Genomic DNA, 27,112 nt, shown 5'->3' on the forward strand with positions numbered 1-27,112 from the left:
AGTCATACAACTTGTTTTTTTTAACCTTATTGTAATTTGGTAATATTGTCACATCTAGATTCCAACCAATCAAAAAAATTTGCAAAAGTTTATACATAGAACAATTTATTTACCAACATGAGAAAATACTGATTCAGACAGGTTAATTGGTGAGTAGGTAAAATCTGCAATTTGTACAAGCTTAAAATGTTTGTCTGCATTTTATAAACCGGTTTGGAATACTATGAATATTCTATAATAAATATAATATTCTGTTCTTCACGGTGGTCTAAGGATTGGTCAGCCCCTGAATGCAATATCTGAACACCTCTGCATCAGTAGCTCACCTTGGTTGCAAATCTTATAACCTCATTCCAAATCTTAAACAGATTTAAATTTTCCATCTTCAACCAATATATAACTATTTCAATACTTTCCGATTTCCATAAATAAATTACATTTATTTGTATCAAAAAGAATTGATAAAGAACTGGCCATTGTGTTGTGTGCCTTTCTGCAGATTCACAAAGAGAAGCTGAATACACTCTGTAGCAAGTCAATAATAGTTGTACTGCCTTTCTTCATCCCCATTGTTGATTGAATTCGCATTTAAAAGTAGCAACATTAAATTAGGCTTAGTATAATATGCATATATATATATATATATATATATATATATATATATACACACACACATACATACATACATACATACACGAGTGTGTCTTTACAATATATAACAAGTGGTTTGTAAAACATTAAAATGTAAAAAGTGTTTGTAAGAAATGGCAGTGATCCATTCATACTGTTTCACGGTTCATATAAATATGAGAAATCTCTTTTTCAACCATTTGATTCCTTGGCAGTAGCATTATACAAAAAGGGAGGTGTTCATTGAACTTTGATCCAGCTACATCTGTTCTCGGTGGCATCTAGATGGCTCAGACAAAGACATACCCCTAATCCTGCTCCTGGAGAGCTACAGTATTGCAGGTCCAAGCTCAGCAGTGAAACACCTGATTCAGCTCACCAAGGGTTTGAAGATCAGTTGTTTAGATGACTCAGGTGTCATGATGGCACTAAGCTGGGTCAAGAAACTGCAGAACTGCGGCACTCCAGAAGCAGGATTGAGGATTGCTGCCTTAGGAGGAAAATTATGTTCTCTCCTCCCCACAAGTGGGATAGATACCTTTCCCCATATCTCCTTATACAGCCTGAAATCAGAGAGTGCTGGATTGGTATAGGGGGAAATGAGGTGCATTGACCCCCAGACACTGCATAGATCTGAAAGGACTAAGAAAGGTGTAACCAGTAGGGATACTGCTTGCCATACACCCATCCAGACCATTCAGACCTATGAGAAGTGTCCAGATAAGCTTAAAAGCCTCCAGATCTTTCTGACCAATGATGACAGTGTAAGGCTAGGGGCTGATTTGGGGCCCGGGCAAGAGTGTCTCCCCACCACTACAGGTAGTTGGAGGTGACAAAGGCTTGGTCACGGCGCACGCGGCTCTGGTGGACCATGGCGCGGTCGTAGGCCACCTGCACAGACTTGCGGATGGTGGTCTTTCTGCCCTCCATCATACGCAGCTTGTCGCCAGTGTCGTCCACACCCAGAGGAGTCACTTTGTCCTGTGGTAGCCACTGCCTACAGAGGGGAGAAGAGAGGTGAGGTCGGTTGAAGCAAATACATCTATAGCTGAGGAACGTACGCATGCACATCCAATGGCTTTGAGCAGGCACTGGATATTTAAGTGTATATCCAGGAAAAAGGTCAACTAGACATAATGAAGCCGCACATTTCAATACAGTGAACTTCCTCTTATATGAATCACATACACTTTCACAGACCAGGCCATACTTTCTACTTATGGGTTTTTAAGTCAGGTGCACTATAAACAGAGGAATGTTTCTATCTAACAGTTATTGACCCCTATGAGCTCAAATATATATAGTTAATTGCCATTTGACGCAATACACAAAAGCAAAACAGAGGTGTCAAAATAAAACAATGTGTATAGACACTTTAAAACAACTAAAACCAAATCGAAACTGTATAGAAATGATAATGGACATACATTCATACAGTTTCTTGACTGTGTCCAGCTAGCTAATATTCACAGAACCAGTCAGGGAGCATAGAACATTCCCAAAACGACAGATAGAGGACAATTTTTTGCCAATGTTGACAGCGAGGAAATAACACATTTTCAGTGCGGCCCTCCGGACCTCGTTGAAGACCGAATGCGGCCCCTAGGCAAAATGAGTTTGATAGCCCTGCCCTACAAGGTAGGAAGGAACCCAAAGATATGAAGCAGCCCTAGAATGAGAGATTAGAGAGCTGCTTGTGATCACTTAAGTGCTACCCAAACACCACCCTCCTCTCACCATGTCCTCTTGTTGTCGAAGAAGAGCACCAGAAAGAGCTTCTCCCCAGCCTCCTCTGTCCTCTGCTCCCCCAGCTGCAGGACGTCCAGCGGGGGCACGGGGATGGGCACCCCGTTGTGCAACAAGCCCTCCTGGGGCATCTCAGGGTCAATGATCTGGCCAATGGAAAAGATGAATTGATTTGTTTTATTTTGACAATTCAAAACCCATTAATAACATTAGATACAGCAAATATGTGCCAAATGAAGTGTTACACTGGATTTTAGGGTGGCATTACCATTTATTTATTTTTTTACAGTAAAAAGGCATCAAACACTGAGCAGTATGGGACATTGTTTACACACTAATCCAGTGTGATTCTGAACTAACCTTCCGAGATTGTTAGTCTACTGAACAGCAAATATTTCCTAAAATGCAATATGCTTTGTGTTAGTGGATTTTAGAGTGGCCTAACTTGAAATCTCCTGCTATTTCAGACCATAAATCAATTTCCAAGTGCTAACCCTATGATACTAAGACCAGGTAACTGCTAATCTCTTCATTTGGGACCTGTATCAGTGTAGGCGAGCAGATGATTGCCCGATGCATTCTCTCACCAATGCAGGGTAGGAGGGGTATCCCCGACACTTGGCCCAGACCAAGTCCAGGGGCTCCAGCACCACTACATTTTCAAAAGGCATCAGGATACCACTGCCTGCAGACAGGATAAGACAAGTGTCAATACTAAATACAAATATGCAAATGACACAATGGCTTTTGTAGTAAATGGGGTCTTGGGTGCGGTAGAGTTCTGTCATCCAAAAAGGAAAGTGGTTATTAACACCCAAGAAAATGTAGGCCGCAACAGGATAGGCCATTTTCATATTGTTCAAATCAAGACGCTGACCATTTTCAACAGTCTTTCTCAAAGCTAGAGTCTGAATATATGTGAATGTGGATATAGCATTTATGACTGAATGTTAGTTTCCCTAGGAAACAACGGGCCAAAATGTTTTATATACAGTACCAGTCAAATGTTTGGACACACCTACTCATTCTAGGGTTTTTCTTTATTTTTTACTATTTTCTACATTGTAGAATAATAGTGAATACATCAACACTATAAAATAACACATATGGAATCATGTAGTAACCAAAAAAGTGTTAAACAAATCAAAATATATTTTAGATTCTTCGCCTTGATGACAGCTTTGCACACTCTTGGCATTCTCTCAACCAGCTTCACCTGGAATGCTTTTCCCAACAGTCTTGAAGGAGTTCCCACATATGCTGAGCACTTGTTGACTACTTTTCCTTCACTCTGTGGTCCAACTCATCCCAAACCATCTCAATTGGGTTGAGGTTGGGTGATTGTAGAGGCCAGGTCATCTGATGCAGCACTCCATCACTCTCCTACTTGGTCAAATAGCCCGTACACAGCCTGGAGGTGTGTTGGGTTATTGTCCTTTTGAAAAATAAAATGATAGTCCCACTAAGTGCAAACCAGATGGGATGGCGTATCGCTGCAGAATGCTGTGGTAGCCATGCTGGTTAAGTGTGCCTTGAATTCTAAATAAATCACAGACAGTGTCAACAGCAAAGCACCCCTACACCATCACACCTCCATGCTTCACGGTGGGAACCACACATGCGGAGAGCATCCATTCACCTATTCCGCATCTCACAAAGACACGGCTGTTGGAACCAAACATCTCCAATTTGGACTCATCAGACCAAAGGACAGATTTCCACCAGTCTAATGTCAATTGCTCGTGTTTCTTGTCCCAAGCAAGTTTCTTCTTCTTATTGGTGTCCTTTAGTAGGGGTTTCTTTGCAGCAAGTCGACCATGAAGGCCTGATTCACGCAGTCTCCTCTGAACAGTTGATGTTGACATGTGTCTGTTACTTGAACTCTGTGAAGCATTTATTTGGGCTGCAATTTCTGAGGCTGGTAACTAATGAACTTATCCTCTGCCGCAGAGGTAACTCTGGGTCTTCCTTTCCTGTGGCGGTCCTCATGAGAGACAGTTTCATCATAGCGATTTATGGTTTTTGCGACTGCACTTGAAGAAACGTTCAAAGTTCATTCACTGATCTTCATGTCTTAAAGTAATGATGGACTGTCGTTTCTCTTTGCTTATTTGAGCGGTTCTTGCCATTATATGAACTTTTATCAAGGCACACCTGTTAATTGAAATGCATTCCAGGTGACTACCTCATGAAGCTGGTTGAGAGAATGCCAAGAGTGTGCAAAGCGGTCATCAAGGCAAAGGGTGGCTGTTTGAAGATTCTCAAATATAAAATATATTTTGATTTGTTTAACACTTTTTTGGTTACTACATGATTCCATATGTGTTATTTCATAGTTTTGATGTCTTCACTATTATTCTACAATGTAGAAAATAGTAAAAAATTAAGAAAAACCATGGAATGAGTAGGTGTGTCCAAACTTTTGACTGGTACTGTATGTATACTATATATTTAAAAAGAGAAAAAGAGGACTATTTAAAAAAAAATGTCCAACATTGATACTGTGATTCTCATACCCGTAGCGGTGTAATCTGCATCCCCGGTAACAGTCTCCAGGAAAGGTACTTTGGAAAGTGCTGGTTTTCCGAGGCTTCGTTTGGGTGGTGCGCTGCTGTTGGGGTACACAGTATTTCAGTAGGCTGTGCTGTTGTACTGCAGATAGGTTATCATCCGATTTTCACTGGCTACATTAACATGAGATCAGCCCAAAAACATGATACTATAAAAATTCATAACACTCAGAGGAGTTAGCGTATGTCTTACATTTCTTTGTGAAGGATTGGTGGAGTTCTACAGTCTGAGTCAGAACCACCATCATTGTGCTTTTTGAACCCATTGGTGAGTCCTGAAAGAAGACAGAAACCAATTGTCAGACATGCCAGACACTTGCTGAATATAAAGCCTAATTTACAACTTATGCAAGTATGCAACACAATAACACAATTAACTACGCAAAATTGTGATCCTGCGTAGTTGCAAGTTTCAGGGCCGCACACGTTTGTTTTCCTGCTACCCAAGTACATAAAACCGCCATTTTACGTAGCTAATTGCGTTCTTGAATTACAAAAAATGTATAAATTAGGCTTAAATCAAAAGAAGTGCATCTTCAGCCACTCACCAGTCTCCAGGGTATGGTTAGGTGTCTTGTCCAGCTCCTCCTCTGAGATGGCACCTCGACTAGGGGTCCCCCATTCGGGTGTGGTGAATGAGGATGGGGTCGGGGTCTGCTGGGGGATCTTAGACGGGGTGGATAAAGGGGTACTTAAAGCTGAGTTGGGGGTCGGGGGGGCACTGCCGCTAAGATTGTCTTTCTCTCTAAGCAGCTTTGCTCCATTCTTTGCTTTTTTGAAAAGCACAGAAGTCCGGCGCCCCACTCCCGCGGTGGCAGGGCGTGGGGACAAAGGGTCTGAAAGGCCGTTGACCACCAGCCCGCCACAGTGTAAACTGAGCGCCTCTTCTGCTTTAGTGCAATTCCCTGTAGAGTCAAGGGTGGGAGTACCACAATCTGAGCTCTCGCTGTCCAATTTCAGGCGCTTGTAGGGATGGCCCAGGGTCCTTAGCTCCCCCGTCATGGGGCGCAGCGTGGGGGGCTCCAGGGGCACATCTCCCTGCAGAGGGGGAGGTGCCAGGCATGTTGGCTCCAGCGTTGGGGGAGGGGTACATTTGAGGTCCTCTGAAAGCGGAGAAAGGGACTGATCAAACTGTCAATTCATTTACATAATACTTATATGATTGATTCTAGGCTTTCATCATGTCGTGATTAGTTAGGGCATCCAATACAAAGTCAAAAATTCACACAAGTCAGCAAAACAAATGGATAGGTGAATTAGCACAACTTATTAATTAATGGCATAAACACTAGCATGCTTGACCAAGGTTCGATTGCCTAGTATTCTCGGTTCCCCCCCTGAAATGTACTACATTGGTGTCAGAGGTGGGATGACATGACTGTATGAGGCCAATGGAGGCGAGTCCATGAGGTGGCGGTGCAGAGGACGAGAAGAAACGCAGAGTGCGCCTGGAGAGGGTTGTGAGGCAACTACGTGGGACCCTACTTACTAGACTGCAGACAGTGAAGTGCTTTGGGTTGGTGCGTGGGGGGACCCTGGCTCAATTACCTGAGGATAATTTGCTGTTAGCTCATGATTGCAACCGGTCTCGTTTCAGCAGAGCAGATCATTAAATAGTCGGTTTCCATAGGTAATTAAACGTCAATATCATACAACAATACATTGCCAACGCTTTGATCACCCACCTTTATCTGAAGACGACAGGCCGTTGTCAGCCTCTGCGTCTTTCCCCTCCTCCTCCTCCTCTTCTTCATCTTTGACGTCTCCGTTGAGGAGCGAGTGGCGGTGGTGTTGGCCCTGTCGGTAGCGGACGCTGTTGATCTCGCGGCGCAGGAGGCGGATGCGGCGGGTACGGGCGCCGCTGGAGCGCATGGTGGTCACCACATCGAGCTTGTCCAGCAGCTCCTTCAGCTGCTCCTCAGGCGACATGTGCAGACGGTTCTCGGGGTCCAGCAGGGTGTCCACTACAAGGGACGGAACGCCACACAGAGATGGGTTTATTATTGGGTCGGTGGTGAAACCACTGTCAATATCATAGCCCACAAGACGATAAACTCCTCAGCACAATAAAGCAACTCAAAATAGCTCAGGGAAAGTGTTACCCTAAATATCACCATTCATCACAGGCTTGAGCTCACTCCAAAATAAATGAGAACAAAGTATCTGTGCTACAAACAGATCAAAGAACAGGTAGGCTACACAAACACAGGTTTGAAGTTGATCTAAATTTAAAACTGCCACGGTTTCTATAACATACACACTATGAGGTTTAGATTTGTTTGTATTTGACCTTTATCTCTATCTGGGGTTTTTTTTTTGGGGGGGGGGGGGCGGTGGAAGCAGCAGTACTAGCCTAGCATAGAGACATTTGTTGCTACAGGTTTACTTGGGACCCGGGTGACGTTCAACATAGAACAAACGTGCCTCTCTGACGTGTAGAATAAGGAATCACGTCAGCTCTAATAATGAGAATCCACAACGTTCACCTAGAGCTTGGCCCCAGGTTCAGAATCAAAAACGAGCCAACATCCATGCCACTGCGTCACTCACCGTCCTCCCAGGTGCAGCGGTAGTAGTCGTGTTTCTGGGGCGACTCTGCGAGATGCATGCCCGTGGCCGGGTCCAGGCCAGTGTTGTGGGCCTGTCGCTGGGCGTGACGGAGGATTGCGCCCCCCATGTCACGGAGACGCAGGGCAGCACGGTGGAACAGTGTATCCTTGGTGTTGTACAGCAGGCAGTTGGCCACCATCAGGTTGAAGTCTGCCTCCAGGTGGGCCAGCGAGCTGTAACTGTGGGCTTCCAGCTTGGAGCGCATGGTGGAGAAGTCCATGGGCTGGCTGATGAACTCCAGGTAGTCTGGGACCTGGGGGGACAGAGGGGGAAGAGCAGAAAGACAGTCAGGGAGACGGACACATACAGATAGTCTAAAGCAGGGGTCTCCAACCTTTTTCCCCATGAGAGCTCCTTAGTGTACAATAGAAAGTAGTGCACTGTTCTCTTTCTGCCAATATACCAAGGCTAAAGGCTGTTCTTATGCACGACGCAACGCAGAGTGCTAGGACATAGCCCTTAGCCGTGGTATATTGGCCATATATCAAACCCCAGAGGTGCCTTATTGCTATTATAAACTGGTTACCAATGTAATTAGAGCAGTAAAAATACATGTTTTGTCATACCCATGGTATACGGTATTGTTCATAGAGAAACAACTAAATTGGATGTTCTGAGTCCATGTCAATGCTTAAATAATCATATCAGAAGACCATTATTTTTTTGTCAAAGAAAACCAACCCATTTTTATTTGAGTGTAATTCCTCGCATCTAGCGAGTGAGGAATGTGCCGGTCTAGCGATGGTTCTTCACCGTTGCTGCTCATTTAATGGCAAAGTTTGCAAATAACAAATAAGATACAAATGATATCGCGATCAACCTGTTGGAGACCCCTGGTCTAACGCCAAGCCGCCATTATCATATTGATGACATTAATCTGTTGCAGATCTGAAAGGACTTGGGATGCGGGGTGATTTGGGGCTGAGTCAAAAACATAAGCACCCTAAACTAAGCAACAGAGGGAAACGGACTATGAACGGACAACGGGTCTAACATTGACTTGTCGGCAGTTCCCAACAAAGCTGAACAGAACACGTGGTAGTCTTTCATGACGGATGCAGCAGGACACATCACTACACCCCCGCAACACGCCATAAACCATATGAAAGAATCAAATAACCAGTATCAAATAAAACAGATCTCAGTACTGTGCAGGCTATGTATCATTTTCCCTGATCCTCAGAGATTCAGGACTGGAGGTCATTGGGGAAAATAAAATGTCAGTGACTTTGAAATTCATGTAAAAACAGCTTCTAACCTTTATAAAAAAATATTGACAGCGTAAATTACCATGGATTTTCGAATAATTTAGCCAGGTACTGTAAATATGTTTTTAACACATATGCAACATTTACGTTTGTCTGTAGCATACACAAGTTTTGCATTTAATACCCGGTTTGATATTGCCCAATCGGTTGACCAGTCAGTAACTCTGAGGTTCTACAGTATTAGCATGGTGACTGACCTCCTGGAGGTTGACGGGCTGTGCAAAGATCTGGCCCGCATCTTTCTCCTGCAGCTGGTCCAGTGTGGAGCACAGCAGCACCTGCACTGGGGTCAGCTGTAGCTCCAGGGCCGCCTGGTGAACCTTGATCTTTGTGGGAGTGGAGGGGGAGATGGGTTCGAGTTCGGAGGGGAGACCAGCAACACACATGTAAATCTAAATTCCTCAGCAGACTATATGAAGGTACTGTATGAAATAGTTTTTTTGTGAAGAGAGCATCTTAACCTTTATTTATGTGGGGAAAACACTGAGAATAAGTTGTATTTTTTCAGTAACAACCTGAACAGTCAAAGCATGGACAGACATATAGAGCAAGTGCATAAACAGACAGTCTAGTCTCCATACCTGCTCTCTCTTCAGTTTCTCCCGCTTGCGGATGAGCTCCACCAGTAGCCGGGCTCTCTCCAGGTCCTGTCGCAACTTCTGCCAGTACTTCAGCTCCTCCCTCACAGCACACACCTTCTCATCGGGCTCCGGCTGCAAACACACACACAGAGATGAATTCAAACAACTCCCCGACACACAATATAGGGGGTGCTTCAATTGTATGAGGCGTGGCTTCCACTTGTCTTCTCATTCCCTTCATCTGCCATGTTGGGAAAGAAATTAAACAGGCCAAAAGCAAATTCCGGGTAAAGTCCCACCATATTGCTTTCACCTGTCCGTTTTGTCCTATTTATTCAGTGAAGATGAAGGGAGAAGAGGCCTCTACATAATATTTTTGAGATGCAGCTGGGGATTTGAATTGACTTAACATAATCATTGTTATAGGATACTCCGAGGAGCATATTCAATTTAACAGTTAGAAATTTATTAGAACACATGATTCCAAAAACATACACAATTTTAAATGGAGCCAGCCAGCTCTACCGATGATATTTCTTCAGATTGTATATTTCTACTGATATCTGCACTGTTCTATTACGTTGAATACGACAGAATAACCTCCTGATGTTAACGCCCCCTTTGACCTTGGAGTGCCCAATGACATCTGACCTGTTCAATGTGCCTCTGTGATTGGACATGGGAATGCAGGCGACGAATGAGTGCGACCCCGTTCCGTGACTGGCGTTTCAGGAGCCAATAGTTGTGCAGCCTTTGCATGAACTGGTTCTTCCTCTGGACGAGAATCCCTTTGCAGATGGCATTCAACCTGTGTGGCATCGGGAGGAGTTTAACACACTAGTCATTACTACAACATTTGAAAGTTATTCTTGTCATAAGCACAATGGGCCAAATCCTAACTTAAGATACCGTCTGGGCAACATGAAACTTTGCACATTGTCAACGTGCATCTGGAGTTAGGATGAGGCCCCATGTACGTTTAAGATACTTACACACTAATATATACCTACGAGCCAAATGCAGATGGCAGTATAGGTAGAATCCTGCCAGCTAAAGTGCCACTAACAACAATAAGAAGCTGGTGAACACAGACAGACCTTGGAGTGGGGATCTGTGGAACTACGATCATCGGTGTAGTGGCGGCACGGTGGGCAGCTGCCTCCAGACCCTTCTTCCCCTTCCTCTTCCCGTGCTTGACCTCCTTCTTGCGCCGCTTCTGCACCTGTGGGGCCTCAGTGTAGGCACTGCGCCCCCGGCTGGCCCGGCCCCCCAACGCCCTCCCCGTGGTATCCTCCTCGTCCGATCCCCCCGCGCCCCTCTCCTGGCCCGGAGGTGAGTGCACCTCACAGAAGGCGGTCTTCTTTACCGAGAAGGTGGTGCCGTTGACGTTGGTCTCTCGCACGGGGTCGATCTTCATGAAGAGCCCGGCGCGCTGGGCGCATGTGACATGGAAGGCTGTGTAGCAGTTGGCCTTGTGGCACTGGATGGCAGCGCCACGGCCCTTCTGCTTGCACAGGTAGCAGGTGAGCTTCCAGCGGGCGGGCGGGATGTTGTCCACCCCTTCCACGGGCTCCAGGAACACAGTGTTGGCGAAGCACACCTCGGGGATCCAGATGGCACACACCACGTGGGCCCAGTGCCCATCACTGGTCTGCTTGAAGGCGCCACCCCGGTTGGGACATAGCACACAGTCCACAGGCCGCTGGGGCGACTGCAGGCAGCAGCGGCACAGCCACTGGCCCTCTGGGATGTAGGGCACGCCGTAGCACTCCTGGTGCACAGCCAGGTTGCAGGCGTCACAGAAGAGGATGACGTTGCTGTTGAGGCACTCGTCGTCTAGGCACACACAGCAGAAGGCATCGTCGTCGATGGCGCTCTGCGAGGGCGCCCGGCTGCGAGCCTCCCGGTATGACTCCTCCTCCAGGCGGTCCACCAGCAGCTCGAAAGTGTCGGGGGAGACTGTGGTGTGGCCGTCTGACATCCGCCTGGTGTTCACCATCTCCAGCCAGGCCGCGTCCTCCTCATCCATGTCATACTCTGCCTCCGCCTCCTGCTCCTCCGCTGAGCGCTCTATGTAGCGGTAGTAGGCCATGGGCAGAGGGGGCGCCGCACAGGGGCTGAAGGCCTCCAGCATGCGAAAGGTGGGCTCGGGAAGGGGGGTGTGATGATGGTTGTGTGAGGAGGAGTTGGTCTTGTTGTGAGGTTGTGAGTGTGAGTTGGGGCAGTGGTTCTGAGGGGTGGAGGAAGAGGACGATGTGGAGGAGGAATGTTTGGAGTCTTTCTTGCGGCCTCTGGGCATGGCGGGCGGCTTGCGTCCGGGGTTGGCGCTGGCGAGTGCGACGGGCTGCTCGCTGTTCTCTTTGTTGCTGTTGCACTCAGTGATGTCCTGGGCCGTCATCTCGCCCTCTGTGATGACCGTCAGAGGGTCCACGATGGAGATCCGGTGGAGCCTGCCATCCAAGTCAACTTCCACCACTTTCTGGGCCTGGGAATAAGTCAGTGTCTCTCTGGTGGGGGACACCTTGAGGCTGTAGGGTGAAGGGGAGCGCTGCCGGGCCCCCCCTCGTCCCCTACCAGCTTGGTAAGACTTTCTCCCACCCGCATCCCCTCCCCCGGCCAGGTGGCCCCTCCGCCGTGGCTTCCTCATGGGCCTCCAACCACGCAGTGCCCGACACCCACTGCTGCAACCAGATGAAGGCGAGAACATACCATTAGAAACTCAAAACTGCAAATGGCTAGCTAAGAATTTTTAACAGATGGACAGCCAAGGCCAACCATTGCCTTCTAAATGTTATGCCACTCAATGTGTGCGCAAATTATTTTTAGTTGGCCAACGATAGCCATCTAACCACATCCACACAACATTTCAACCATCATTGTCAGTGACACACGGTCTGAATCTGAGCAAAGTAACCATGCACCCTTTTAATTTTGGCAGGTCCTAGGGGCGGAGTTATGGCTTAACTGATAGTACAGGAACTTGGGGGAGCTATGGCTATACTCAAATGGAATGAAAACTGTCAAATAGTGGATTGCACACCACAGTCAACACATACTAAACTAGCTGTAGTCTACTACAGTACTCTCCACAGCCAGTAAATCACGAGTTGATGTTTCTGTAAGTTATCCTTTGCGTCATCTCGTCACACAGACAGCAACTGCCAACAGCAGCGTTTGGTCAACCCTACAATACTAGCTACACAGCCAATCATTTCTCCCGTTATTTGGATCAAGCCACCTCAAAACCAATCAAGTGCCTAGTTCCCTTTTCCAGATAAAATTATCCGCCATTTGTTTTAAACAAATTGAAAACCCCACACAAACCCAATCATTAAACATTATAGAACTGACTAACGTTAATTTAACGTGCTAACGTTAGCTAGCTAGATCGTTTGTTACGACTGTTAAACAACTCATAAAATGAAGCGATATGAGATCTGACCAAGAAAGTCCAACACTTGCTAACTAAGTTAGCTAAGTAACTGCACGTGCTAACGTTAACTAGCTAATTGAACAACTGTAGATAGCGGTGGTAGCTAACTAGTTGCTCCAAATGAGTACGCTTAGCTGGCATTGGCTAACGGGATAGCTAGCTAAGTTACGTTAGCTCTTTAGCTCGCGCTTCTTTTACCAACCTACTAGTGACGTGTAGCCGCTACTACAGGCTAGCTACCGTTACTGGGAAGTCAAATGCGGTTCCTAACATATATGTGTATGATATGAACCAGCTAATCCTCGTCGTTGTCAACTGTAACAACGATGTTATCTTACCTTCACTGGCAGTTCGGCAACCGGTAATGAAACAGGTTTCTCGTTGGCTAGTTTAGCTAGCTAACGTTAGCTCACCCTGCTACACCAAAAGCCAGTAACGTTACAGTAGATTTCGTTGATAAAACGTATGTTGCCTCAGTCCTTCCTTAAATACACGACCAATCGTTTCCAAATACTGACATTAAACATAGCTAGCTAATTTATTGTCCTAGTATAAAAACGAGTAAGTTGTCGACCCAGTTTTGACAAGGAGAATAGCATTTGCTAGCTAACAGCAACCTCGGATGTGCGGTACGGAGTAGGGAAAGCGAGGCTAAAACACGCCCTTGACCAAAGCAGGCCATCCGGAGGTTATGGTTTCGCGCGCCGGCTACACATTTGATGAAAGAATTTAACACTTTCAAACGACACTTATGGCTTTTGATTTTGTTAATATGTATGGATATTTACACATACGAGTATCAATACAATTGAGACAGTTGTTGCAATGTCTCAACTTTGCTCCGCAAGGGAAACACAGTCAGTACGAAAGAGCAAGTTGTAATGCCTAATTGCAGATCAGGTTGCAACAGCAAGCGCTATACAAACGACTCTCGGAAATACTTTGACGCAGTTTGATGCGAAATCACATAGGCCAGCAGCCAGGCCTACAACCTGTGCAAAATAATTAGACTAAAAAGTATGACAGCGCAATGAGCATGAGGTGAAAACAAATTAGTTTAAAAGTTTAGTGTATTAAATGTTTGCTTTCTTTTCAAACAAACACGCAATCCGTTTTAGCTGGCCTATATTGTTTTACACTAAACAGAAACAATAATGCGCTAAGAAATTATTATTTTAGTCTGTTTGAATAGTCCTTTAAATTAGCCTACTTGTATTTCAACTGAATCTTGTTTAGAGAATACTGAAAAGGTAGAGGAATTTGTTTTTTAGATCTTTTTTTTTTGCCACATGCGCTGAATACAACAGTTGTAGACATTACCGTGAAATGCTTACTTACAGCCCTTAACCAACAATGCATTAATTTTTTTTATAAAAAAGTTAAAAAACAACAAAAGTGTTGAGAAAAAAAGAGCAGAAGTAAAATAACAGTAGGGAGGCTATATACAGGGGGGTACTGGTGCAGAGTCAATGTGCGGGGGCACTGGGTAGTTGAGGTAATATGTACATGTGGGTAGAGTTAAAGTGACTATGTATAAATCATTAACAGAGTAGCAGCAGCGTAAAAATATGGGGTGGGGGCAGTGCAAATAGTCCAGGTAGCCATGATTAGCTGTTGAGAAGCCTTTTGGACCTAGACTTGGCGCTCCGGTACCGCTTGCCGTGCGGTAGCAGAGAGAACAGTCTCTGACTAGGGTGGCTGGAGTCTTTGACAATTTTGAGGGCCTTCCTCTGACACCGCCTGGTATAGAGGTCCTGGATGGCAGGAAGCTTGGCCCGAGTGATGTACTGGGCCGTATGCACTACCCTCTGTAGTGCCTTGCGGTCGGAGGCCGAGCAGTTGCCATACCAGGCGGTGATGCAACCAGTCAGGATGCTCTCGATGGTGCAGCTTTAGAACCTTTTGAGGATCTGAGGACCCATGCCAAATCTTTTCAGTCTCCTGAGGGGGAATAGGCTTTGTCGTGCCCTCTTCACGACTGTCTTGGTGTGTTTGGACCATGATAGTTCGTTGGTGATGTGGACACCAAGGAACTTGAAGCCCTCTACAGCCCCGTCGATGAGAATGGGGGCGTGCTCAGTCCTCTTTTTTCCCCCCTGTAGTCCACAATCATCCTTTGTCTTGTTCACGTTGAGGGAGAGGTTGTTATCATGGCACCACACGGCCAGGTCTCTGACCTCCCTATAGGCTGTCTCATCGTTGTCGGTGATAGATGAGTTAGGTCAGAGAAAAGCATTCAGAAACCGAAGTAAGGCTATATGCATAATTTGCCATTTATTGAGAAAACAAAGTCCCTATCACATACAGTGAGGGAAAAAAGTATTTGATCCCCTGCTGATTTTGTACGTTTGCCCACTGACAAAGAAATGATCAGTCTATAATTTTAATGGTAGGTTTATTTGAACAGTGAGAGACAGAATAACAAACAAACAAATCCAGAAAAACGCATGTCAGAAATGTTATAAATTGATTTGCATTTTAATGAGGGAAATAAGTATTTGACCCGCTCTCAATCAGAAGGCTTTCTGGCTACCAGGTGTCTTTTATACAGGTAACGAGCTGAGATTAGGAGCACACTCTTAAAGGGAGTGCTCCTAATCTCAGCGTGTTACCTGTATAAAAGACACCTGTCCACAGAAGCAATCAATCAATCAGATTCCAAACTCTCCACCATGGCCAAGACCAAAGAGCTCTCCAAGGATGTCAGGGACAAGATTGTAGATTTACACAAGGCTGGAATGGGCTACAAGACCATCGCCAAGCAGCTTGGTGAGAAGGTGACAACAGTTGGTGCGATTATTCGCAAATGGAAGAAACACAAAATAACTGTCAATCTCCCTCGGCCTGGGGCTCCATGCAAGATCTCACCTCGTGGAGTTGCAATGATCATGAGAACGGTGAGGAATCAGCCCAGAACTACACGGGAGGATCTTGTCAATGATCTCAAGGCAGCTGGGACCATAGTCACCAAGAAAACAATTGGTAACACACTACGCCGTGAAGGACTGAAATCATGCAGCGCCCGCAAGGTCCCCCTGCTCAAGAAAGCACATATACAGGCCCGTCTGAAGTTTGCCAATGAACATCTGAATGATTCAGAGGAGAACTGGGTGAAAGTGTTGTGGTCAGATGAGACCAAAAACAACTTCACCGCATCAAAGGGACGATGGACGGGGCCATGTACCGTCAAATCTTGGGTGAGAACCTCCTTCCCTCAGCCAGGGCATTGAAAATGGGTCGCGGATGGGTATTCCATTATGACAATGACCCAAAACACACGGCCAAGGCAACAAAGGAGTGGCTCAAGAAGAAGCATATTAAGGTCCTGGAGTGGCCTAGCCAGTCTCCAGACCTTAATCCCATAGAAAATCTATGGAGGGAGCGGAAGGTTCGAGTTGCCAAACGTCAGCCTCGAAACCTTAATGACTTGGAGAAGATCTGCAAAGAGGAGTGGGACAAAATCCCTCCTGAGATGTGTGCAAACCTGGTGGCCAAATACTAGAAACGTCTGACCTCTGATTGCCAACAAGGGTTTTGCCACCAAGTACTAAGTCATGTTTTGCAGAGCAGTCAAATACTTATACTTATTCCCTCATTAAAATGCAAATCAATTTATAACATTTTTGACATGCTTTTTTGTGGTTATTCTGTCTCTCACTGTTCAAATAAAGCTACCATTAAAATTATAGACTGATCCTGTCTTTGTCAGTGGGCAAACGTACAAAATCAGCAGAGGATCAAATACTTTTTCCCCCTCACTGTACATAACATGTAACTCATCTTTAATATGTCAATATATAGAAAAAGAAAATCATACAGTAAAACCATTAACCATCAGGTATGAGAAAACATGAACAATTGTGATACATAGAAGGAACAAATTAATAGTACACTGACGGGTGGGGACATGGGGTTGAATTTGAAACAATCTGATTGCTGAAACACTGACTCACAATTACAAATTAGGCCAAAAGAGACAGACAGCACAATGGAGTTCAATACTCCCCTATTCGAAAAACAGAGTATTACAGGATTGTTTCAGGGGCAACATGGTGTAGTTAGGCCTACTGCCGTTTGCTGGTGTGTGGTAGCAGTGTTTTCTGATATCACAAGCATAAAATCACGGAGAAATTGTCAGTGTGTTTCGCCTCTTGGAGTCCCGTCGTGGAAATGGCACAAAGCTCTTCACCTCTTTGAAGGATAACCCTAGGAGAAGGGCAGACAATGGAAAGGCAATGAAAGGGTTCAAGGGAAGACAATGAAATACAATACATTACAATAGAATTCTGTGGGTAAACACCTAAAGTAGCTTCATAATTAAACACATTCTGTTACATTGTGACACTGACATATGACTGGCACAGAATACAAAACGATCAAATTTAACAAAAATACACTATAAAATTCCAAATTAAAATAGACTTCGCACTTACGCCTCCAATCCTCCAGAGGCAGCGTGGCATTGTCGTGACTGTCATCATATGGCTGTGGCTCAGGACAGTCCTCTGGATCTCTCAAGCCATCAAAATACGGGTGTGTCAGAGCACTCTCTGCAGTAGGCCGAGTCTCACCATCCAGAACCAGCATCTTCTCAAGAAGGTCAATCGCTGGGAGAGCAGTTGAATAGAGAATGAAAGCCAGAAACATGCCACAGGTTGGAGAACTTATTGGCCACACAGAGACGTATATAAAAATGCATACGCATTCATCAATTGTCAGTTTGTCTGTCAAAAGTTAAAATCATTTAAACTTTTTCCATTCAAGTTGCATCCTTTAACTCACCATGTGCACCTGCTCTGGGGAACAACTTAGAGAAGTCTTTTCTGGGAAAGTGAGGGAGGGACCGCACATAGCTTTTTGCCTATCAGAAGACCGGAAGAAGAGAGAGAAAAAAAATAACTAGTTCAAGGACCCTGACTGAGGAGTTTATGGTTCATATTCCAATTCAAAATAAGGGAATTATGCACAATTGACAAAATATACAATTCAAAATATCAAGCATACTATCAGTGATATCCAGGTGCCAACTCTACCTCCTGACTGTCCAGTTTCTGAATGAAGTCAGGTCCGGGTACTCCAGTTACTCTCATGATCTGAGTCAGCTGATCCATGTCTGGGAGTCAAGGGTTAAAGTCAAGGTCACTCAGGCCCAACACATTCTAGTACATGTCCAAACAATTTCAACATTTACATTTTAGTCATTTAGCAGACGCTCTTATCCAGAGCGACTTACAGGACCAATTAGGGTTAAGTGCCTTGCTTAAGGGCACATCGACAGATTTTTCACCTAGTCGGCTCGGGGATTAGAACCAGCGACCTTTCGGTTACTGGCACAACGCTCTTACCCCCTAAGCTACCTGCCGCCAGGAGCAATATCATAGATTACCCTCTTCCCATAACTGTATGTGCCATAGCCAACTCTTCTATTATTTGTTGTCATGCCTGTAGATTACTCTACTGGGCGATAGAAGAGTCGGCTATGGTACAGCACATACAGTATGGGACGACGCTAATCATAGATGGGTTTGTCATGCTTTGATTTTCTGTCATTGATAAATAGCTGGCTTGGGTCAGGTCACAGAGTATGTGGTACAGACACTATACAGATAAGAAAAGAGCAGAAGTAGAGGAGTAACAGGATACAGTCTTTCCCTTTAAAAAGGGTCTTCCCATTGATCATCTCTCCCATGATACAGCCCACAGACCAGATGTCCACTAAAATGGAGGAACAGACATAACCAATCAAATAGTGACATTGAAAACAAATTGAAAACAAAGCAACGCCTTGCTGTTTGCTCAAGGGACTAGTCTCAAAGCAACCCTGTGTAAAGGATTGAGTGTGGTAGTATTATGGAGACAACTTGACTCCAAGGCCAGGCAGCTTGGACTAACCAATAACAATGATAACACAGCACTGATTGTGAACAACTACAACTATCATGCACAATGTGGCAAATATTGTAAAAGAGCACATACAGAACCTTAAACAGAGACCTTTTACCTCAATAGTTACTGTGTTAAGACTACTGTAATAACCCTCTACTAAAGTAAAAGTACACACTGTTGTGTATAAAAACACAAAGGTAAGAAAATCCACTGTAAATGTCAAGTGTTACTCAAATAGTCTTCATCAAAACACATTGCACAAATGAAATGAAAGTAGACTGTCAGCTCTGTTTTGTTTCAGGCTGTACGTAGCAACATGTTAGCGCCGTAACACACTACATAAACAAAAGTATGTGGGCACCTACTCGTCGAACATCTCATTAAGAAATCATGAGCATTCATTTGGAGTTGGTCCCCCCTTCCCTGCTATAACAGGCTCCACATCTGGGAAGGCTTTCCACTAGATGTTGGAACATTGCTGCAGGGACTTGCTTCTATTCAGCCACAAGAGCATTAGTGAGGTCGGGCACAAAGGCGTTCCAATTCATCTCAAAGGTGTTCGATGGGGTTGAGTTCAGGGCTCTGTGCAGGCCAGTCAAGTTCTTCCACACCGATCTCGACAAACCATTTCTGTATGGACCTCACTTTGTACACGGGGGCATTGTCATGCTGAAACAGGAAAGGGCCTTCCCCAAACTGTTGCCACAAAGTTGGAAGCACAGAATCGTCTAGAATGTCATTGTATGCTGTAGCGTTAAGATTTCCCTTCACTGGAACTAAGGGGCCTAGCCCAAACCATGAAAAAGAGCCCCAGACCATTATTCCTCCTCCACCAAACTTTACAGTTGGCACTCTGCATTGGGGCAGGTAGCGTTCTCCTGGCATCCGCCAAACCCAGATTTGTCCGTCGGACTGACAGATGGTGAAGCGTGATTCATCACTCCAGAGAACGCGTTTCCACTGCTCCAGAGTCTAATGGTGGCAAGCTTTTTACGTTTACGTCATTTTTACTACTCCAGCCGACGCTTGGCATTGAGCATGGTGATCTTAGGCTTGTGTACGGCTTCTCGGCCATGGAAATCCATTTCATGAAACTCCCGACAAAATAGTTATTGTGCTGACGTTGCTTCCAGAGGCAGTTTGAAACTCGGTAGTGAGTGTTGCAACCAATGACAGATGATTTTTACACGCTTCAGCACTTGGCGGTCCCGTTCTGTGAGCTTGTGTGGCCTACCACTTCGCGGCTGAGCTGTTGTTGCTTCTAGACATTTCCACTTCACAATAACAGCACTTACAGTTTACCGGGGCAGCTCTAGCAGGGCAGAAATTTGACAAACTGACTTGTTGGAAAGGTGGCATCCTATGACGGTGCCACGTTGAAAGTCACTGAGCTCTTCAGTAAGGCCATTCTACTTCCAATGTTTGTCTATGGAGATTGCATGGCTGTGTGCTCGATTTTATACACCTGTTAGCAAAGGTGTGGCTGAAATAGCAGAATCCACTAATTTGAAGGGGTGTCCACATACTTTTGTATATATAATGTATCAGGCTGTACGTAAAACATACTGCCAGCTCTGTAATGTTTCAAGCTGTACATTAGTCCGTCAGCTCTGTAACGTTTCAGTCCGTCTGTAAAACAGCCTGTAAACTCCGTAACATTTCAGGTTGTTATGAAGCTGAGCAGACAGGCCTTCGGGATGGATGAGGCCGAGAGTGAGAGTTTTTAATATATATGATTGTCTTGCCAGTCTGGGTGTAGTGCATCCAGTTTAGAATGACCTCTGGTGCCCGGTACCAGCGGGTCACAACATAGCCCGTCATCTCTGCCTCGGCATGGCGAGCAAGACCAAAGTCCAGGATCTGCAAAGCAAAGCATAATATGACTTTTCCCCCATATAATTATTTATCTAATGAACTTGTATTCATGTTACAAACCTTTAATTCACAGTCTTGATTGACAGCCAAGTTACCAGGCTTCAGGTCCTGGAAAATAAACATTTGACAAACATAAAAGTGTGGCCATTGCGTGCCTGAGATTAAGACATGAACATGATCATACACAGCACAGAAACTGTGTCAATAATCTAATTCCAGAAATAATATTGAGGGTTTTTGATAAGGGCAGATACAATACATAGATATTGTTTGCATATCCAGTCAGGAAAACTGTGGGCTTCCTCTATTCCTCTTATAGTTTATAGCCAAACAAACTCCAAATTAATACAGATATTAGTACACACATGGATGTGTCTTTACAATTCTAGACATGCATGGAGACATCAGTGGCATATCAGAAAGAAGGCCTACTCATCCTACATGTTAGGGCAGGGATGGCCATGATGACTCAATGTCCATGATTATTTAAAATACGGAGCGGCTGTGGATCCGACTTTTCCCTGACCTTTTTTCCCCTGGACTAAACCTCCCGTAGCTTCTGCGTATGTGCGGATAACGTTCAATTTGACCTCAATCAGTTTCATGGGGATATACATTTAGATCTTCTTGAGTTATAACAGTGTTGTCTTGAATGATGTACAGTGAGCGAATTGTAGAGCAGATGGTGTTAAACTGTAGCATAGCCTACCTGTGTATTTTGCCTAGTGGCGCACGCTGTGAGTTTTGGCCACATGAGAGAAAAATGCGGTGGTGTTATTTGATTTGATTTATTAGGACCCCCATTAGCCGACGCCAATTACGACAGCTAGTCTTACTCGGGTCCAACACAACGAAAAAGTCATTACAGACCAAATACTTTACAATTTACATACATTTAAAAACATGAACATGTAGAGTGCATCTATCAGTTACACATACATGTCAGTACATACACACAACAAGCAGGTCACATGGGGGATATACTACACTATTATAGCTGGTTCTGTTATGTAGAATACTATCATTATGTGATCTTGCAGACGTTGATTCAGCTTTGATCTAACTTTATTTAACAAGCAACATTCGCCAGAGTAGCTTGTTCTCTACGAGTAGAGCACATTTGGTTTCTCAAATGACTGCCTCGCCTGGTTCACCAACTACTTCTCAGATAGAGTTCAGTGTGTCAAATCCGAGGGCCTGTTGTCTGGACCTATGGCAGTCTCTATGGGGGTGCCACAGGGTTCAATTCTTGGGCCGACACTTTTCTCTGTGTATATCAATGATGTCGCTCTTGCTGCTTGTGACTCTCAGATCCACCTCTACGCAGACGACACCATTTTGTATACATCTGGCCCTTCATTGGACACTGTGTTAACAAACCTCCAAACGAGCTTCAATGCCATACAACACTCCTTCAGTAGCCTCCAACTGCTCTTAAACACTAGTAAAACTAAATGCATGCTTTTCAATCGAACGCTGCTGGCACCCGCCCACCCGACTAGAATCACCACTCTCGACGGGTCTGACCTAGAGTATGTGGACAACTACAAATACCTAGGTGTCTGGTTAGACTGTAAACTCTCCTTCCAGACTCACATTAAGCATCTCCAATCCAAAGTTAAATCTAGAATCGGCTTCCTATTTCGCAACAAAGCCTCCTTCACTCATGCTGCCAAACATGCCCTCGTAAAACTGACTATCCTACCGATCCTTGACTTCGGCGATGTCATTTACAAAATAGCCTCCAACACTCTACTCAGCAAATTGGATGTAGTCTATCACAGTGCCATCCGTTTTGTCTCCAAAGCCCCATACACTACCCACCACTGTGACCTGTACGCTCTTGTTGGCTGGTCCTCACTACATGTTCGTCGTCAAACCCACTGGCTCCAGGCCATCTATAAATCACTGCTAGGCAAATCCCTGCCTTATCTTAGCTCATTGGTCACCATAGCAGTACCCACCCGTAGTCTGCGCTCCAGCAGGTATATCTCACTGGTCATTCCCAAAGCCAACACCTCCTTTGGCCGCCATTCCTTCCAGTTCTCTGCTGCCAATGACTGGAACGAATTGCAAAAATCTCTGAAGCTGGAGACTCTTATCTCCCTCACTAACTTTAAGCATCAGTTGTCAGAGCACCTTACCGATCACTGCACCTGTACACAGCCCATCTGAAATTAGCCCACCCAACTACCTCATCCCTATATTGTTATTTATTTTGCACCCCAGTATCTCTATTTGCACATAATCTCTTGCACATCTAGCATTCCAGTGTTAATACTATTGTAATTATTTTGCACTATAGCCTATTTATTGCCTTACCTCCATAACTTGCTACATTTGCACACACTGTATATATATTTTCTGTTGTATTTTTGACTTTGTTTTTTTACCCCATATGTAACTCTGTTGTTTTTATTGCACTGCTTTGCTTTATCTTGGCCAGGTCGCAGTTGTAAATGAGAACCTGTTCTCAACTGGCTTACCTGGTTAAATAAAGGTGAAATAAAATAAAAAAAGAGACTGTGCATAAAGTAGAGAAACACACACGCAGAAGCTTCTTTAGTCTGGGGGAAAGGTCTGTGAAAAGTCAGATCCACTGCCACAGCCTTTAAAAGAACATTCTCATGAGCCACAATAGAAATAGTGCTGGTTTAAGATGCTGTGGCAGTGTGTTACCAATGGCTCAGCCAACTTACCCTGTGGATGATGCCAGCTTTGTGAATGTACTGCCAGAAAAACAGAGAATACATCATTATTAAGTGCTGTGATTAAGCATAGCAATGGTAATTAACTAAGAGTAACATTGAATCTGATATAAACAGAATCACATTGCAAAAGATTTGCAGCACCATAATCCACATTTATTTTAAGACTTTAAGCACAAACAATCTCACCCTTAGTCCACACAGCATCTGATAGACAAGGAACTGCACTCTGTCTTCAGTGAGAAGCCCTTTGACTTTGGAGAGGTCGGTGAACATGTAAGGCATCACCAGGTAGCTGTGGACAGACAAATCACTCCATCTATCGAACTCCTCAACACCTATATGGACTTAAAATTACACCTGGGTTGCGTTCAGTGGGGTCCAATGTTACAGAATGTCCAGACAGAAATATAGTACTAGAACAGACATGCTTTTGTCATAGAAGAGAGGGAATCATGTCAGCTCTACACAATATTTATCTGCAACATTCAGAATGTTGCTCCCTCCTTTACGTTGGGCCTAGGTCATATGCCAGGGAGTCAATTTTAGTGTGTGGGCACTATGGATGCTGATTAGGGAGGTGGTGCCTCACAGAGTTAATCTATAGTGTGTTTGGGTTGGCTTTGTCCTGATGTGAAATTAGAACAATATTTCACTGGATGGCTAATGTAGGTTACGCTTAGTGCCTGTTCATACCTGTCCTAAGACTGCACATCCTATTGTAGTGTTATGTAAATAGGAATCAGTACTGGCTCCCAATAAATATATTGAACAAAAATATAAATGCAACTTGCAACAATTTCAAAGATTTTGCTGAGTCACAGTTCATATAACGAAATCAGTCAATTGAATTAAATTAATTAGCTATGGATTTCACATGACTGGCAGGCGCGCAGCCATGGGTGAGCCTGGGAGGGCATAGGCCCGGGCAGTGGCCCACCCACTGGGGAGCCAGGTCCAGCTAATCAGAATACGTTTTTCCACACAAAAGGGCTTTATTACAGACAGAAATACTTATTCGCATCCCCCCCTCCCCGACAATCCCGCAGGTGAAGAAGCCGGATGTGGAGGGGCTGGCATGGTTACACATGGTCGATGGTTGTGAGGCCAGATAGACGTACTGTCAAATTCTCTAAAACAACAATGGAGGCAGCTTATGGTAGAGAAATTAACATTCAATTCTCTGGCAACAGCTCTGGTGGACATTCCTGCAGTCAGCATGCCAATTGCACACTCCCTCAAAATTGAGACATCTGTGGCATTGTGTTGTGACAAAACTGCACATTTTAGAGTGGCCTTTTATTGTACCCAGCACAAGGTTTACCTGTGTGATGATCATGCTGTTTAATCAGCTTCTTGATATGCCACACCTGTCAGGTGGATGGATTATCTTGGCAAAGGATAAAATGCTCACCAACTGGGATGATTTGTGCACAACATTTGAGAGAAATAAGCTTTTTTGTACGTACAGAACATTTGAGACTTTTATTTCAGAATAATGGGACCAGCACTTTACATGTTGTTTATATTTTTGTTCAGTGTATATGAGCCCCGCCAAATCACCAAAGCCATTCTCTGCCTCTGACTGCCATAGGCATTACTCTGTGTGATATCACTGTGTTAAATACTCACAAATCTGTGAAGTCATCGAGCCCAGCAGCAGGCGTAAACACATCCAGAAGCCCTATCACCTGAAGGAAGTTTGCACATGAGAGAAGAAAAACAAGTTGAGGAATAAGTCCCACTAGAGGGAAATGGCTCCCACCATCTTATGCCAGCAATAGCTATTAGACTGAAATTGTATGTCAGCTTTGTGAGCAAGTGTCTTGAATCTGCTGATTTGGCTATATAAAATCTGTGAAGAGCAACACATCATGGGTGGGAAGATGTGCGAGTCAAGGAGACTGGAGGGATAGAAGACAACGATAGTGGTATTTGATTAGGATCCCCATTAGCTGTTGCAAAAGCAGCAGCTACTATTACTGGGGTCCACACAAAACATTACATAATACAGAACATTAATAGACAACAGCTCAAGGTCAGAACTACATACATAAAAAAAAAAAAATTGTGCCAGGATGTGTCCAGTCCATACTCACATTTTCATGTTTCATGTGCTTGAGCAGTCGAAGTTCCCGATAGGCCCTCTTCGCAAAAATCTCAGACTGGAAGGGCCGATGAAGCTTCTTAATGGCCACTTTCTCATTGGTCTTTACATTTATTACCGAGCTGAGGCAGAGAATATTGTTATTGCATAACATACTTCTCAGGAAATGTGGCGTCTTCCCTTATGAGAAGGATAGTTAATAAATACTGGTAGGTTATAAGGCCTAGGCTGCTGAATCAAAATGATAAGTTCACATGAACAACACATGCTTTAATTTGTTCAGACAAAGATTATACCCTACATCGTGCCTCAACATGTTCACTGAAGCTCTGCAACAAGTAATGGAAAGAAAAGCCAGGCATGCGCTCCTACACCATATCCGCCTACACCAGGGTTCTTCAATTCCGGTCCTGGAGGGCCGAAACACTTCTGTTTTTTATTTCTACCTGGTAGTTAATTGCACTCACCTGGTGTCCCAGGTCTGAATTAGCCCCTGATTAGAAGGAGAACATGAAAAACAGAGGTGTTTCGGCCCTCCAGGAACGGAATTGAAGAACCCTGGCCTACACAGTGGATTTGATTTATTGGTATTGTAGCCAATTGATGCGTCATTTAACGTGCAGTGAGCGAGGTTTACATATATTTTTTAAACATTGTAGGAATTAATGCAAGCGATACATTATTCCAGAACAGAAGAAAGTCGATATCTTTCTTTCTGATTGATAGCCCTGTCAAGTACTTGACAACACACCCCAGCTTTGGATAGCGGCATCGTCAACGACTCACCAAACGGAACCGTACGCCCCTGTCCCAATTTGCTTCAATCGCGTGTACTTCTCCGGCACTTCCCAGATCGTGCTGTTGATCTCCTCTCGGATGTACTGTGTCTGAGACTCCATGTTGTCGCAATATGGTGAAAATGAGCTCCTCAAAGAAAATTTGCGGACGACTCCTTTCCCCACCTCCCACGCGCTCTTTCTGCAACCACTTGGTAAAAAGGTCACGGTACCAGTCCCAGTCGAACTAATAGCCTACTCTGTCAATTGCTCACTTGATAGCGAGGTTTGCATGATAATTTGTTGCAAGAGCTGCAGTTGTGGATTGAGTGACCGTATACTACTATTTACTATAGCCTAACAGCAGCAGCATACCCCCCCATCCTCCATAAATAAATCTGACGACCAAGTAATGGTAATAATCATCGCCCTCGGAATAATCGTGTTGTTTGCCTGTTCGACTCCGGTTTCCGCTCACACCCATAAATAGAAGTCCTAAAACCCGGAAATGAGTTACCGCTTGTTCGTTCAGCCAAAGCGTATGGATATACTGACAAGCTACTATCCGCCCAAACAATGAGAGTTGTTGTCTACAACGCCGCACCGAGGCCTGTCTAGCTCCCGCCTATCCTTTCTTTGGATTGGTGGATACATCTCATTATTTTAATCAATATTTGAATATTCGATGAGGGTTGTTGACGTCATCCACCTCTATTCAATGGAGAGAGATGCTATGCTACTAGTCTCATGTCATGAATATGCATAGCCATCTCGACAACTCCGATATTTTCTCAAAGTTGCCGAGATGTCACGTGTCCTACTTATATCAGTAAACTCTTAACAACTTAAGCATTACGAAACTTCTAAACGATCAAATAAACCTCATGTAGCAAATAAGCCATTCAATTTTTTGTTGACCAAA

At 44.6% G+C, this 27,112-nt stretch overlaps 2 protein-coding genes across 2 annotated transcripts; both read right to left on the bottom strand.

Annotated features, from left to right (window-relative positions):
* Positions 1–94: 94 nt before the first annotated feature.
* LOC311147961 (bromodomain and PHD finger-containing protein 3-like) lies at positions 95–13,467 on the bottom strand. Its single transcript, XM_084184823.1, has 13 exons — positions 13,177–13,467; positions 10,503–12,086; positions 10,057–10,213; positions 9,406–9,537; positions 9,022–9,150; positions 7,497–7,809; positions 6,632–6,910; positions 5,495–6,049; positions 5,140–5,221; positions 4,893–4,987; positions 2,964–3,061; positions 2,368–2,522; positions 95–1,627 (listed from the first exon to the last, which is right to left on the bottom strand). The coding sequence occupies exons 2-13, from the start codon at positions 12,050–12,052 to the stop codon at positions 1,444–1,446; spliced, it is 3,729 nt and encodes a 1,242-aa protein (XP_084040949.1). The 5' UTR covers positions 12,053–12,086; positions 13,177–13,467; the 3' UTR covers positions 95–1,443.
* A 1,620-nt stretch (positions 13,468–15,087) lies between these two features.
* Positions 15,088–26,768, bottom strand: LOC311147968 (mitogen-activated protein kinase 13-like). The gene is made up of 12 exons (XM_084184833.1): positions 26,201–26,768; positions 25,407–25,536; positions 24,940–24,998; positions 23,497–23,602; positions 23,299–23,328; positions 20,660–20,707; positions 20,470–20,584; positions 18,482–18,553; positions 17,872–17,951; positions 17,621–17,699; positions 17,272–17,445; positions 15,088–17,044 (listed from the first exon to the last, which is right to left on the bottom strand). Exons 1-12 carry the CDS (start codon positions 26,311–26,313, stop codon positions 16,959–16,961), a joined length of 1,092 nt encoding a protein of 363 aa, XP_084040959.1. The 5' UTR covers positions 26,314–26,768; the 3' UTR covers positions 15,088–16,958.
* Between the last annotated feature and the right edge of the window lie 344 nt (positions 26,769–27,112).

This window comes from Coregonus lavaretus, assembly GCF_964263955.1.
Source record: "Coregonus lavaretus genome assembly, chromosome: 20".
Lineage (NCBI taxonomy): Eukaryota > Metazoa > Chordata > Actinopteri > Salmoniformes > Salmonidae > Coregonus > Coregonus lavaretus.

Bases quoted from the DNA above. Each gene is read 5' to 3' on its own strand.
- LOC311147961 (XM_084184823.1), bottom strand. From the start codon at position 12,052: ATGAGGAAGCCACGGCGGAGGGGCCACCTGGCCGGGGGAGGGGATGCG. The intron at 9,151-9,405 runs GTATGGAGACTA...ACTCCCACAAAG, and splicing joins AGAAACTGAAGAGAGAGCAG to ATCAAGGTTCACCAGGCGGC. The intron at 5,222-5,494 runs GTGAGTGGCTGA...GTCTTCTTTCAG, and splicing joins TAACCATACCCTGGAGACTG to GACTCACCAATGGGTTCAAA.
- LOC311147968 (XM_084184833.1), bottom strand. From the start codon at position 26,313: ATGGAGTCTCAGACACAGTACATCCGAGAGGAGATCAACAGCACGATC. The intron at 23,603-24,939 runs GTGAGTATTTAA...GTCTGTCCACAG, and splicing joins CTCGATGACTTCACAGATTT to CTACCTGGTGATGCCTTACA. The intron at 20,585-20,659 runs GTTTGTAACATG...TTTGCTTTGCAG, and splicing joins ATCAAGACTGTGAATTAAAG to ATCCTGGACTTTGGTCTTGC.